At 30.0% G+C, this 15,800-nt stretch overlaps 1 protein-coding gene across 1 annotated transcript in view; it reads left to right on the top strand.

Moving 5' to 3' along the window:
• Positions 1-9,192: 9,192 nt before the first annotated feature.
• The window catches only part of LOC113375742 (cilia- and flagella-associated protein 58-like), a 41,410-nt gene continuing 34,802 nt past the window's right edge, over positions 9,193-15,800 (top strand). Inside the window, exons 1-5 of the mRNA XM_026615687.1 lie at positions 9,193-9,363; positions 10,332-10,451; positions 14,468-14,662; positions 14,846-14,979; positions 15,051-15,178. Coding sequence (XP_026471472.1) covers positions 9,193-9,363; positions 10,332-10,451; positions 14,468-14,662; positions 14,846-14,979; positions 15,051-15,178 — 748 coding nt within the window. The remainder of the gene's footprint in view (positions 9,364-10,331; positions 10,452-14,467; positions 14,663-14,845; positions 14,980-15,050; positions 15,179-15,800) is intronic.

Raw genomic sequence — 15,800 nt, 5'->3', positions numbered from 1 at the left:
TTTTGAATTATTCAAATCGGACGCTCCGTTCTCTTAAAAACTGAGTTACCGTTTTTGGCACTTTTTGCCCCATATCTTCGGAACGACTAGACCTGCCTTTGCCAAAAACTAATCAGTACGTCTCCTTATCAATACGAATCGAATGCTTTTTAAATTATTCAAATCGCTTAATCCGTGTTCCCGAAATCGTCGACTAAAATTTGTATTCGAACACACATACACACGCACACACACATACACACACATACATCCATTTTTTCTAAGGTATGCCAAAATATTCAGAAACCTCTGAAACGTAAAGATATATAAAAAAAATTATTTTCGATATTTTTGCGATTACTATAACTTACCCTACAGAAAGTTAATAATCTATTTTGAAGTAAAACTTCTTTAGACGCGACTAGGGTGTAAATCCGTACAAACGCAACGAAAATACGTTACGCCAGAACTGTACGTCATTCACTCTCGATGAAATCATTTTAATACGGGTCTATTGTGATTAGTCGTCGTGTATGTGAATAGAGATCGTTGAATGCGTACCGGCATCAACGTTGTATGCGTACCGATATCAACAAGGAAATCGGCATAGATAAATAAACATTTTAAAGTTACGTCGTAGTACAAATCTTGATTTAATGAAAAACGCCTGAATCAGAAGAATATTTTACCATGTTCCTTGAAAATAATAAAACAAATTAAACATTTGTGCCGTCTAATGAAGGTTAATTTTTAAATGCTAATTACGATGACAAACCAATCATGTCATATTTGAAGTATGACTTTAACTACATTATTGTTTCTAAATATTATACATATTTTTAATGCTATTATAAATATATAATTTATAATCTATCATTATATAAATGTGTATAATGGTTGACACTAATAAATGTGTGTATCACGAGTGTTACCATATTGCTAATAAACATTATTGAAAATTGTTATACGATGTATTTATTTTTACTTAACTTAAATTTACTACTTTGTACAGTAGCAAATAAGTTTTACTTCAATCGCGTGTGAACCTTACGCGCACTTTTTTTATTTTTGTATATCAAAAATAATTCGGATTTTAATTTTAAATCTGAGTAAAGTTCTAAAGCTTACTTATATACTCTAAATAATTAATTTTAACTTTGCAATTCACTTCATACTATTCTTATAATCATTATTCAATAGTATTTTTAATAATCTATTTGAAAACAATATTTTTCGAATATTTCATTACGGATTGGGAAATTCCTGTAATTTGTCTCAAGACACTAGTTTTTTTATTCGATCTTTCAAGCCGTTTCTTTCCAATTACCATATAAGTGCTAAACTTTTGTTTTAGGTTTCGGACAAAAACATTGAACCGTTTTTCAAAATTCAAAAACTGTTCGAAAGATATCAGTTGAGAATCTCGCTGATTAGTTTTTGGTACTAATAGGATGATTTGTTATTATTGTTAAATTTTTTGGGCAACTCATATAAAACTTTTTATATTAGAGATCACAGTATTAACGAACACGAATATGATGAACTATGACAAGTGTTTTTTTTATAAAAAAATAGTAATTGTTCTGACGTTTTTATATGGCTTTTGAATTAATGGCAACCAAGTAGTTGTCCAATCCAGTTGTGATTAAATAAACAATTCTTATTGACTAAGTCGTATATTTACAAGTAAAGGCCATCATGAATATATTATATTGTCATATTGTCAAGGAAGAGCCACTAGCTTATCCTTATTATGTTAGTCCTCTCTTTCAGTTGCTGAGGCAACCGGATAGCTTCGATATTGATTAAACACGTGTCATTTGATCACAAATTTTATAAACAATGAAATAGTTTGACACATTGCTTTTTGTAAATTATTTACGATTGTATTTTTATTTGTTTGATTTTTTACATTAGTTTTATATTATTAAAATGGATAACCAAGACCATGATGATGACGATGAGGAAGTTGAAATAGCTGAAGGCGACGAAGATAATGATGATCAGTTGTTTCATGACATAGAAGAAAATGTTAAATCGGTAATTTCCTTCTTTGAGTTTATTGTTATAAGTTATTTTTATTGATTTCTGCAAACTACAATAATTCATTTTAATTAGTTTCGTTCACCACTTATATTAATTATTCAAATTTGAGAATATATCTGTGTGAGTGTGTATTTAGATCTATATTCACCAGTTTCTTTTTAAAACTACGTGTTTTTAAAACAATTATTGTTTATATGAATGGTTTTGTTCCAAATTAATGATTATTTTATATAATATTATTTCATGTAATGAATACTATTAATAATATTATCATGTTTGTATTTGAAATACTATATTAAAATTATTGAGAAATAATGCGAATAAAAATTAAAATAAAGCTGTTGATATTGTTCTAAAATAATTGATCATCTGAACATTCAGTACTTTATATAGTACTAATAAATATTCTTAAAATTACATTTATTGTTTTCCTTTTTACATTTATTAATTTCTTTCATAAAACGAATTTGTCCTTAAAAATGCATTATAGAAATTTATAAGCGGTTTTAATCATTTCGAGGGTAGAATTTAAATGGAAAGTTTTGTAGTTTCGTAAGCATTTTCGATGTTCTTTTAATTGTGTTCTCATATAAGTAAAACTATAAATAGCGAATAAATTCTATTAATAGTGATTCAAAAATAGTTGTTCATTGTTTGTTGTACACTGAATAAATTTAAGTACAAAATATTAATAACAATAATAACCTTATGTTCAGTCGATATGTTAAAAAAATATATTTATATCAAAAACTACAGGGTGCGCTATTTAAATGTGAATAATTTGAACAATTTTCAATAAATTTTGATAAACTTTTTGTATTATCAAATGTAAAGCCTTACAGTTTTTTCTAGCTAGGTTTAAAAAACAACGTCGATCAAATGACCCCCTTTATTGCGCAAACAAAACATCGCTCTATTTTCGGTATTTGCCATGACATTTGCCAGCATCTCGACTGGCCACCAAGATCGCCCGATTTGACTGCACCAGACTTTAATGCATATACCTAGTAGACACGCCGCTGGGTGTTGCTACTATCTTCTGGTTTATATTGTAAGATATTTATTGTTAGCAATCTCTGCTTAATGTTAATGCTCATGTAAAACAGATTGCAGAATAAATTAAATAACAAAAAAAAAAGATTTTAATGCAAAGTGTATGCCAACAAACCGAAGACTTTGGACGAGCTGAAGAACAACATTCGAGCTGAAATCGTTGCGATATCGCCCGAGATGCTGGCAAATATTATGACAAATGCCGAAAAAAGAGCGAAGTTTTGTTTGCGTAATAAAGGGGGTCATTCGTTCGACATTGTTTTTCAAACTTAGTTGGAAAAATATGTAAGGCTTTAAATTTGTTAATAAAAAGAGTTTATCAAAATTCCTTGAAACTGTTCAAGTTATTCAACATTTCCATTGGCCACATATAAATGGTACACCCTGTATTTCTTATATTTATTGCGTCAATCATCAATTTCAAACTTCAATAGGTAATTAATAAATTAAAAGAGTCGGAGTCTATGCTTGTATATGCCGAAGAGTTTTCTAAACTATTTGATCATGCATATATGTTCCGACAAGCTGAAAAAGAATCAAATATACGATGTGAAGAGCTATTGGAACAACTCTCTATTGCTAATGAGAAAATGTGTGAAATTGAGGTTCAAATCGAATCTGATGCGGCTATGATCAAGAAACAGAAGAAAGATTTAGGTAGCGTAATTTTTCAAATATTACTACACATGCTATAATTTTTAATTAAAAACTATTTAATTGACTAACAATAATATTAAGCTAACATTCAAAATTGGAAGGTTTGTGAAAAAAAATCAAAAAGTAAGCTTTTTGTGAAGTTTCTATTAATAATATTGATTAAGTTGTAAGCCTTTTATGGCAATAATTTGATTCTGATATTTTCCTTGAATAATATTTAATTATATTAGGGGAAGTACGGACGATTTGACATGGTGTTTTGTTTTTTAATGAAATTTATTTATTTAATGACATTAAAACTAGTCTCAATCGTTTTGACTCATCTTTAGTTCACTGTGTACCAGTTATGTACAATTTAATTTATTAAGAACTAAAATAACATATTTATTAAAAAAAAATGCAGCCAGTTAAAAAAAAACATTTTGTCCATATAGTAGGCGCAGAATGATTAGTAGGGTAAGGCCATACTAAGATGGTAATTTTTAAGAAGGCAGTTCACAAATAAATCGGTTGGTCCTCTTTGGGACATCAGCACATGATGTATGAACCCAAAGGGAACAAATAATACATCGTAACCAACCTTCGCCGGGCTAAGAAGGAGAAAAAGGTTTTTGCAATAAAGGCAAATCTCTTCATTTTACCGGCGGATTTTTTGGTCTGTTTTTAGAAGTAGTTAGAGTAGAAGTTAAAATCCAATCACTTTTGACAGATTTATTTATTTTTTTTGATCTCGAATGAACTACCATGTAGTTCTTGCGAAATAGTACTGTCATTTTGTCTATTGTATAAGTGTTACATTTTGTCCAAAAGTTATAAAAAATAAATAGATAATCAAAATTCCATGAAACGTTTTATGGTAAGTACTGGCGTAAGTTTATCAAATTTAATATAAATAATTACAAATGAAAATGTATAAATACCGAAAAATACATGACAAAACCACCGTTAGAATGAACTTTTGAAATCGCGATGTACGTTTGATCTAATTACTCCGACAAGAATGTGACAATGACGCTCAACATCTGAAAGGATTGTCACTATGAATTTCTTCATGTTATACAGTCGCGGAAACGTTTCTAAAACTATTCAATTTTTAAACAATGCTACTGTGTCATTTTATCCATATGTACCATTTTGTCTGTATTTCTCCTACATATTTTAGAATTGGCAATCGTTTATTCAAAATTCAACGGTAGATCTTGTTTAGATTAAGTCAATGACATAATTTCATTGATTTCAATTTAAGCTATAAATCTTGAAGCGTTTAATACATTTTTTTAAATAAATGCAAACGAATGATGGATAGATACAATATTACAAAGTTTTTGTTTAAAGGCTGTATCTTCATACACAGTTCTATCCCAATTCAAACTGAATTATATATTGTTTTTAGTAGTAGGTGCAACTAAAGCTTTAGGTAATACGATTAAGGCCTTAATCATATCAAAAGCGATTTTTGAATAACGTAAAAATATCTATAATAAAAAAATAAAATTTCAGAAACTCTTAATCATAAGCCAAATATATAAAGATTCAATAAACGCCAAAGCTTTTCTTTCAATTGCAGTAAATATGTGTATATCATTTATCAGCGTAAAATAAAGTTTCATGGGTCTTTGTCTAAATAATAAAATTTCGAAATCATTTGTAACTGACTTTTCTTTCTTCTATTTTCTAAAAGTATTATTAGCAGTAGCAGAGGTATTATCGTTAAATCAATGTATTTTGTTATAGAATTTATGAAGCATATGACGGATGCTGCAAACGCTCGCGAGCAGAGCACCCAAGAAGTGGTGAGCAATCTGCGCGCGCAAGTTAACAGATTGTCCGATGAACTCAAGCAATATGCCAGTTTAGGATCGGAGCAGATGGAGGAGTAAGTTTATAACCAATGTGACTGATGGTGATGATGCATGGCATCGTGTCCTAAAGCAAATTAAAACTAGTGAAGCGCATGGCACCGTGCCTTAAGGCAAATTGCTGGAACTTCCCCTATCCAAAAATTATTATTTTTTTAAAAACGATTAACATTTTTGAAAAAATTTTATTTCGAAAAAAATAGACTTTTGAGAAACTATAAATTTGACAAAAAATACTTTTTTTTGAAAAAAAAAATTTTTTTTTAAAACAAATTTTTTTTTGAAAAACAAATGTTTTCTTCGTTTTAACATATTTTGGAAATTCTGAACTTTTTTTTCAAAGCAATCGTACTGCTTGAACGGCATAGAGACAAAATATCGAAGCGCGTAAGCGACGCGTCGCCGTCTAACGGATAAGCATTGGTACGGAACCCATAGAAATGTAAAAACAAATTATACTTACTGATAAAATATCTATAAAATATCTGATAATTTGATGTACATATGTCTAATAATCATTTTTGACCGCCAAATGGCATTTTTTTTTACTTTTTTTATTAGATCTCCAAAATCGCTAGACTTGCCTTCATGAAAATTTGATCAATTCTTCATCTTGTCAATACAAGTTAAATTTTTTTTGAATTATTAAAATCGGACGCTCCGTTCTCTTAAAGACTGAGTTATCATTTTTGTCACTTTTTGCCCCGTATCTTCGAAACGGCTATACCTGCCTTCGCCAAAAACTAATCAGCACGTCTCCTTATCAATACGAATCGAATGTTTTTTGAATTATTCAAATCAGTTGATCGGTGTTCCCAAAATCGTCGACGAAAATATGTATCCGCACATACATACACACACGCACACACACACACATACATCCATTTTTTCTAAGGTATGCACAAGTAAAAACTTGTATTAACAAGATTAAGAACTGATCAAATTTTCATGAAGGCAGGTCTAGCGGTTTCGGAGATCTAGTAAAAAAAGTGAAAAAAAATGCCATTTGGCGGTCAAAAATGATCATTAAACATATGCAATCAAATTATCAGATATTTTATAGAAATTTTAACAATAAGTATAAATTTTGTTTATATTCCTATGGGTTCCGTACCAATGCTTATCGGTTAGACGGCGGCGCGGCGTTTACGCGCATCGATATTTCGTCTCTATGCAGTTAAAGCAGTACGATTGCTTTGAAAAAAAGTTCAGAATTTCCAAAATATTTCTAAATACACTTTTCTTCAAAAAGTCTTTTTTTCAAAAAAAAAAAAGGAAATTTTTGACAAAAATTTATAGTTTCTCAAAAATCTAATTTTTCAGAGTAATTTTGTTTCAAAAATGTTAATCTTTTAAAAAAATAATAATTTTTGGTACGGGAAGTTCCAGCAATTTGGCTTGCTTGAGGCACGATGCCACGCGCCCCACTAGTTTTCAAATTAATCCCGCTGCGTAGCCGTTTTAGAGAAGAAATTTTGAAGTTAAACGTTAAACATTATAAATCTTTGTACGGAACCCATCGAAATGCACAAATAAAATTTGTACATAAATTTTAAATAAAATATCTGATAATTTCTTGTGCATATGTCTAATAATCATTTCTGAACGCAAAATGGCATTTATTTTTACTTTTCTCATAGTATTTCTGAAACCCCTAAAAAACGAATTATCATTTTTGGCACTTTTTGAAACATATCTTCGAAACGGCTGGACCTCTCTTGGCTAAAAACGAATCAGCACGTCTTCTCGTCAGTAGGAATTGAATATTTTTTAACTTCCCGTAGGGTAAGTTATAGTAATCGCAAAAAAATCGAAAATGAAAATTTTTATATATCTTTACGTTTCAGAGGTTTCTGAACATTTTGGCATACCTTAGAAAAAATGGATGTATGTGTGTGTGTGTGTGTGTGTGTGTGTGTATGTATGTGTGTGTATGTATGTGCGGATACAAATTTTCGTCGACGATTTCGGGAACACGGATCAACCGATTTGAATAATTCAAAAAACATTCGATTTGTACTGATAAGGAGACGTGCTGATTAGTTTTTGGCGAAGTTAGGTCTAGCCGTTCTGAAGATACGGGCAAAAAGTGCCGAAAACGGTAACTCAGTTTTTAAGAGAACGGAGCGTCCGATTTGAATAATTCAAAAAACATTTTACTTGTATTGGCAAGATGAAGAGTTGATCAAATTTTCATGAAGGCAGGTCTAGCGGTTTTGGAGATCTAATGAAAAAAGTAAAAAAAAATGCCATTCGGCGGTTAAAAATGATGATTAGACATATGCACATCAAATTATCAGATATTGTATAGAAATTTTAACAATGAGTATAATTTTTTTTTACATTTCTATGGGTTCCGTACCAATGTTTATGCGTTAGACGGCGGCGCGGCACTTGCGCTGTGACAATTCGTCTCTATGCAGTTCAAGCAGTACGATTGCTTTGAAAAAAAGTTCAGAATTTCCAAAATATGTCAAAATGAAGAAAACATTTTTCTTTTCAAAAAAATAGTTTGTTTTCAAAAAAAAAAAAATTCTTTCAAAAAAAATTTTTTTTTCAAATAAAAATTTTTTTTTCAAAAAAAAGTAATTTTTTGTCATATTCCTAGTTTCTCAAAAATCTAATTATTTCGAAGTAAATTTTTTTCAAAAATGTTAATCGTTTTTAAAAAAATAATAATTTTTGGTACGGGAAGTTCCAGCAATTTGCCTTAAGGCACGATGCCTTAATTGCCTTAAGACAGAATTCCACTTACAGCTAGTTGAAATATTGATATCGGTTGATCCGTGTTCTCTAAATCGTCAACAAAAAATTGTATTTGCACACACACACATACATACATACATACACACACATATTCATTTATTCTAAAAGGTATGCCAAAATGTACAAAAATCATTGAAACATAAAGATTTAAAAAAAATATTTTCAATTTTTTTGCGATTACTATAACTTACTACACGCAAAGTTAATAAAAATAATGCTCATATAAATTGCTGAACATATTTAAAGCTTTTCTTTCAAAGTAATAAAAAACTATGCCTATGTAGCATTTAGTCTCAAGTTAACTTGCATAATCTTTCCGATATTTGAAAACTTGATCGACAAGAATCTAAATATTTAAAATTAGAATATTTTATTGATAATTTCGAAAGAAATGGCTTAACACATTCATCGCCAAAATACTCAACTGATATTTAATTTTTTTTTAGGTTTTTAATAAGATTTTTGGTAAAATCCTAAATAAAAACTCATGTTTTAAACTGTTACTTGCCAAGAAATAAGACTGGTTCTATTTAAAATAATTAAAGTAATTAGTATCAGAAAAAGTAGGCGATAAACACTCACCCTCGCATTAGCAATAAAGAAAGGTTGCATCAAATGATGACCAACGTATCCATTAGCTATCCTGATAAAAGTTTATTTAAGTTTTAAACTAACTTGTTAAGTTTACTTGAAAAGTATTGATAATTAGCCTAGTATAGTAATTGCCAACTAATTTCAAATACATAATTTATTATCACCTAATGCAACTGTTTATGAACAAATTCGATAAATTAGATTGTTTTCTAATTTTATAAAATTTTATCAAACTAGAATGTCTAGAGAGAAACAAAGAGAGGCATTGATTCGCGAACGCGAGAGACTCCAAATGGAAGTAGCCGAGATGCGTCGTCGACTTGAAACTTCAAGAGTTTACCAAACAGAATTGGAACGAAAAAATAGTGCAGCGGACAACAAAGTACTAAACTTGGAACAACAGATTGAGGTATTATTCATTTACTATTTCTTGGAGGAATTAATAAACCTAATAAATTCCAACTACTATAAAGTAATAATTGATATGATTTTAGTACTGCTTCAAAATAGAGCATACTGAATACTCCAACCCTTTCGCTACGAGAGTATTTTCGGCAGAAGTATCGCTGCTGTACAGAACAGCATGTCCATTAGTAGTGCTGCTGAACGAAAAAAACATAACGATATATTTTAAGATATTTCTATCGTAATCTATAAAAATGTGATATAAAATTAAATATTGCGCTTCTAATAATCTAAAAATCACAATGAATAATAGAATTACTAATAATTTAACTCAAAGTGATAAATCTTGAAGCGAAGACCGACACAAAACATGTCGTTTACGGACGACATTCGAATACACAGGTAGTCGATTGGATGTCGTCCATAGACGGCAATCGTCACGAAGGGGTTAATGAATCATGTAATATATATTTTAAAGTATTCTGGTAGACAGACCATAAAGACCTTTTGAACATAGCTAAAAGTATGCATGCAAGATGTAATTTAGAGGCAAATTAACTCTGGTTTGATATGTATATAATAATGTTATAGCTTCACTGTAATCGTAAGATTATTGGTATTTTGTAAACCAAGCTGTGCACCAATTTCAATAAAACACGAACATGGCCAAATATTTATTTGTTATCTTTAACAAAGGGAATTACTGAATCAGAAAATTTCAAAAGTAGATATAAAAGCAATAAATCAAATTTCTATAAAAATTTAATGGTAATACTATGCGTTTTATACTTTGATTATATACTGTAAACACTTTTAATCTCGTTTTTAAATCACTAAAAAAGGCAAATGAATAATAATTATTATTCATTTGCCTTTTTTAGTTATAATTAGTTATAATTAATTGAAATATTTAAAAACATGCTACTGAATAGGAAAAATTGTCAATAACCAATGCCACTTAAATTATTTTAGACACAAAACAATGAAGCCCTAAAAGAACAAAGATTAAAGGACAGACTCCAATCGCAGTTAGAATCATTAACAGAAGAACTCGATCTTAAAGTGGAAGAAATTAAGGAGTTGACTTCTCAGGTATCTTAGAAAATTAAAGAATATTGTACGATGTGGTTTTCAACAGTTCATATCATCCGAATTATGAATATACACTACGACACAAATTAGATTTAGAAATTAATTATTAAATAAAGTCTTGATTCGATTACAGTCAGATAATATAACACATAAAAGCATAGACTATTAGTTATACAACAACATGATAATTGTTCTTATGATAAGTATTATAAATCATAATGGAAAAGTTTTAAGCGAAGGTATCTACTAAATTAAACAAACGCTTCTTTGTCAGAACATGTAGAAAGTTTTATTTGCAATATTTGAATATTTATAAATATTTATAACAAAATCCGGAATACATCAAATCAATGTATGATCATTTTTACTTGATCTGATATTTTGTCATGTACGAGCAACGTTACTGACTCGTCACTGAAATTTTATATGTCTCAAAAGATTACCTACTCCGTATGGGTCACAGTTAATATAGAAATATAATATTACAAATATTTCAAGTCCGTATCTCTGACGTTCAGGGCTCCCTCGTAGGTGAGCGGTTAAGAGCGACGGGACTTGTTCCAGAGGTCCTGGGTTCGATACCCACTTCGAGCAGTCTGTTGTCAGGCAACAGTGACAACGATTTTCACTTGGAAATATAAATAGCAATATGTTTCCAAGTGAAAATAGCCCTCAACCGGCATTGTAGCACCATACTTGCTCTATTACAGAGATTGTAATAAAAATTTATCACACAGAGATGTGACAACTGTTTGGGTTGCCATTTGTAATAAAACAAACGTAGTTTGTAAGATATTAATCACAACAGCTCATAGAACACATAAGTTCTGATCGCTGTTCAAATGAAATTATAAACTAGCTGTAAGTGGAATTCTGTCTTAAGGCAATTAAGGCATCGTGCCTTAAGGCAAATTGCTGGTACTTCCCGTAACAAAAATTATTTTTTTAAAAACGATTAACATTTTTGAAAAAAATTTACTTCGAAAAAATAAGATTTTTGACAAACAATTAGACAAAAAATTACTTTTTTTTAATTTTTTTTTTTATTTTTTTTTTTGAAAAAAAAATGTTTTCTTTATTTTGACATATTTTGAAAGATCTAAACTTTTTTTCAAAGCAATCGTACTGCTTTAACTGCATAAAGACGAAATATCAAACCGCATAAGCGCCGCGTCGACGTCTAACGCGTAAACATTGGTACGGAACCCATAGGAATGTAAACCAAAATTATACTTATTGTTAAAATCTCTATAAAATATCTGATAATTTGATGTGCATATGTCTAATGATCATTTTTGACCGCCAAATGGCTTTTTTTTTTACTTTTTTCATTAGATCTCCGAAACCGCTAGACCTGCCTTTATGAAAATTTGATCGGTTCTTCACCTTGTCAATACAAGTAAAATGATTTTTGAATTATTAAAATCGGACGCTCCGTTCTCTTAAAAACTGAGTTACCGTTTTCGGCACTTTTTGCCCCGTATCTTCGGAACGGCTAGACCTGACTTTGCCAAAAACTAATCAGCACGTCTCCTTATCGAATGTTTTTTGAATTATTCAAATCGGTTGATCGGTGTTCCCGAAATCGTCGACGAAAATTTGTATCCGCACATACATACACACACGCACACACACACACACACACACACACATACATCCATTTTTTCTAAGGTATGCCAAAATATTCAGAAACCTTTGAAACGTCGAGAAATGCAAAAATTTTCATTTTCGATTTTTTTGCGATTACTATAACTTGCCCTACGGGAAGTTAAAAAAAAGAAAAAAATTCTGACGTTCATTGGTAAGTTTTGTCATTGATTATTATATTGAGTGTGACTCGGTGACGGGACTCTGTCATAAAATTTATCATACATAATTAAAGTATTAATATTTTTTTGCACAAGTCAGTTAAATTAAGCATAAATATCATAATTATTTGCAACAAATATAAATGTTATTTTTCATACCTCTGTTGATTATTAAAATGCGTATCAAGGGGTTAACAGCAATCAGATTTTTTTTTCTATGAGCTATTTTGAAGTGTGATAGTTTTTAGGCAAGTACGCTATTAGAAAGCAATGCCTTGAGGCAAATTTCTGGAACTTCCCGTACCAGAATTAAATATTCGGGAAAAATCAGTAATCAATAAAAGTTGATCAATGATTAATAACATTTGTTTTAAACATTTTCAAATAGATAATTATTATAATCACTATATATTTTATCGTTCATAAAATATACAGTGACAATCTTATTGCTCAAAACACTTGAGAAAGATAACATTAGCAAGAGGTGCCGAATAAATATAATCTGAGGATATATTTCTTATGATAAGAATAACGCATTTGAAATCTATACATTTTCAAACTAGAATGTAAATAAAATTCATATTCGAAGTATGATACGGTTTATTAAAATTGCATGAAAAGCTTATAAAAGTGTACAGAAAATTAAATAATTGTTTACTTAAACATCAAAGAATAAAATTTTGTATACTTTTGAAATTTTGAAAAAAAATTATTCTAATAATTTTGAAATTTGCGTGAACCGAATAAGTAAACTTTAAAAATTATCAATCTTGGCACGAAACCTAACAAAATTGTAACAAAATTAGTTCTCATTTTTAAAAATGTCATCAAATATTTGATAATTTGATGTGCATATGTCTAATTATTATTTTTTACCGCCAAATATCTTTTTTTTAACTTTTACTTCTGTATCTCCGAAACCGCTAGACCTGTCTTAGCAAAAATGTCGTCAATTGTTTATTTCGTCAATACAAGTGAAATGTGTTTTGAATCCTTCAAATCAGGTACTCCGTTCTCTCAAAAACTAAGTTACCGTTTTTAGCACTTTTTGCCTCGTATATTCAAAACGGCTGGACCTGCCTTTGCCAAAAACTAATCAGCATGTTTTCCCATCAATAGGAATATTTTTAAAACGTTCAAATCGGTTGATCCGTGCGCCCGAAATCGTCGACGAAAAATTGTATCCAAACATACATACACACACATATATATCCATAATATTCAGAAACCTTCGAAAAGCGAAGATTACTGTAACTCACCCTACGGGAAGTTAAAAAAAAAGCTTGTTAACTTCCCGTAGGGCAAGTTATAGTAATCGCAAAAAAATCGAAAATGAAAATTTTTATATATCTTTACGTTTCAAAGGTTTCTGATCATTTTGGAATACCTTAGAAAAGATGTGTGTGTGAATGTGTGTGTGTGTGTGCGGATACAAATTTTCGTCGACGATTTCGGGAACACCGATCAACCGATTTAAATAATTCAAAAAACATTTGATTTGTGTTGATAAGGAGACGTGCTGATTAGTTTTTGGCAAAGGCAGGTCTAGCCGTTCCAAAGATACGGGGCAAAGAGTGCCAAAAACGGTAACTCAGCTTTTAAGAGAACGGAGAGTCCGATTTTAATAATTTAAAAAACATTTTACTTGTATTGACAAGATGATCATTGATCATTTTCATAAAGGCAGGTCTAGCAATTTCGGAGATCTAATAAAAAAAGTAAAAAAAATGCCATTTGGCGGTCAAAAATGATCATTAGACATATGCACATCAAATTATCAGGTATTTTATAGAGATTTTAACAATAAGTATAAATTTTGTTTATATTTCTATGGGTTCCGTACCAATGTTTACCCGTTAGACGGCGATGCGGCGCTTACGCGCTTTGACATTTTGTCTCTATGCAGTTAAAGCAGTACGATTGCTTTGAAAATAGTTTACAATTTCCAAAATATGTCAAAATAAAGAAACCTTTTTTGTCAAATAATTGTAAAATAATTTTTTGTCAAATTCATAACTTCTCAAAAATCTAATTTTTTCGAAGTAAATTTTTTTCAAAAATGTTAATCGTTTTTAAAAAAAATAATAATATTTGGTACGGAAAGTTCCAGCAATTTGCCTTAAGGCTAGATGCCATGCACTCCACTAGTATTTATACATAATTATGTGCATATAGTTCTAGACTTTATTTAAATTTATCTCATTTTAGATGGATCAACAACGCATGACAATCGAACGTATTGAAGCTCAAAAAGACGACTTGATACGCGATGTTGAAAAGCGAAAACATGAATTTGCTAATTTGAACTTAGCTCATACAAGAACATTACTAGAACTAGATCAAAACATAAATCTTGTCGCAAAACTTAATAAAAAAATGTCAACGCTTAATTTGGAAATGCGGGTAAGACAATTTTTATTTTGTATATACAAATATATTACAATAAGATAGTTAAGTGTTTTATTATAATGTTTCATATATAAAGAACCATATCTCAAGTTTCTAGTTACATGATAATTAAGACAAATAAATATTTTTTGAGATTATGGAATATTGTTTGAAGTTGAATCAATAATTTTATTACAGCTAAGGGACGATGAGGTAAGCAAATTACGAATTGAAATTGCAAAAACTGAGAAAATGAGAGAAAGCTATGTTAAAAAACTGAGTTTGGCTGAAAATGTGAGATTTGGGTTGAATAAAGAACTCGAAAGGCTGAAGTAAGTTATTGGCTATGATTTTTCTATATCATAGTTTTATACAGCCTGATGCAATTTTTTTAATTGTTTAGGTTAACAATAGCAGGTTTGACTCGTGATTTAGATGGTGCAGGAAAAGCTGCAATCCACGAAAAGAAAAATTTAGAAACTGCTCTCAGAGAACGCGATATTGCCAGAAGAGAACTTACAAAACAAGAAGGTAAGCAAAACTTTTTTATTTGTCTTTATTTGCAATCTTTCCACATAATCCAAATATAAATTATTAGTACAATTATATAATACGTTTGCATTCTTTAAGAAATTCCAAGTTATTATAGCACTTGAAAATTTTAGCATTCGTATGAACATCCTGCATCTTGCAGTAGCGATGTTCATTTTCACTTGAAAATATAGATCAAAAATGTGTTTCCAATTGAAAATAGCCCATTTCGAGCACTACGGTGTGAAATGGCAATGGAAAATCTCACATTGTTCTTCCCTGACTCGAGTTCGAGCTTTTCTCAGCTCACAGACCTGCCCTAGGGCAGTACTACCCATTATTATATTCTATATGCTAAATCCTCTGAACACTAACAATAAAAGATGTCCACTATTGTCAGTTTATTTTCAAATATTAAAGTAAAATCTCTAATCTAAAAAATGTTGATCAAGCGTTGATATTTAGAAATTTGTTTAATAATATCAGGAATCTAGTTCTAAAAAAGCGCTGTTTCCCTGGTAGCCCACAGTAAATATACACTATTCCAAATATTTTGGACGGTTGATGAAAAATTATCGAAAATATTCCAAACACTTTGAAAAACATATTAGACTAAAAAATA

This window comes from Ctenocephalides felis, unplaced genomic scaffold, assembly GCF_003426905.1.
Source record: "Ctenocephalides felis isolate EL2017-DRISC unplaced genomic scaffold, ASM342690v1 CF-g0.4_SCAFFOLD_01886, whole genome shotgun sequence".
In the NCBI taxonomy this organism is placed as follows: domain Eukaryota; kingdom Metazoa; phylum Arthropoda; class Insecta; order Siphonaptera; family Pulicidae; genus Ctenocephalides; species Ctenocephalides felis.
This window is presented reverse-complemented; position numbering and strand designations above follow the sequence as displayed.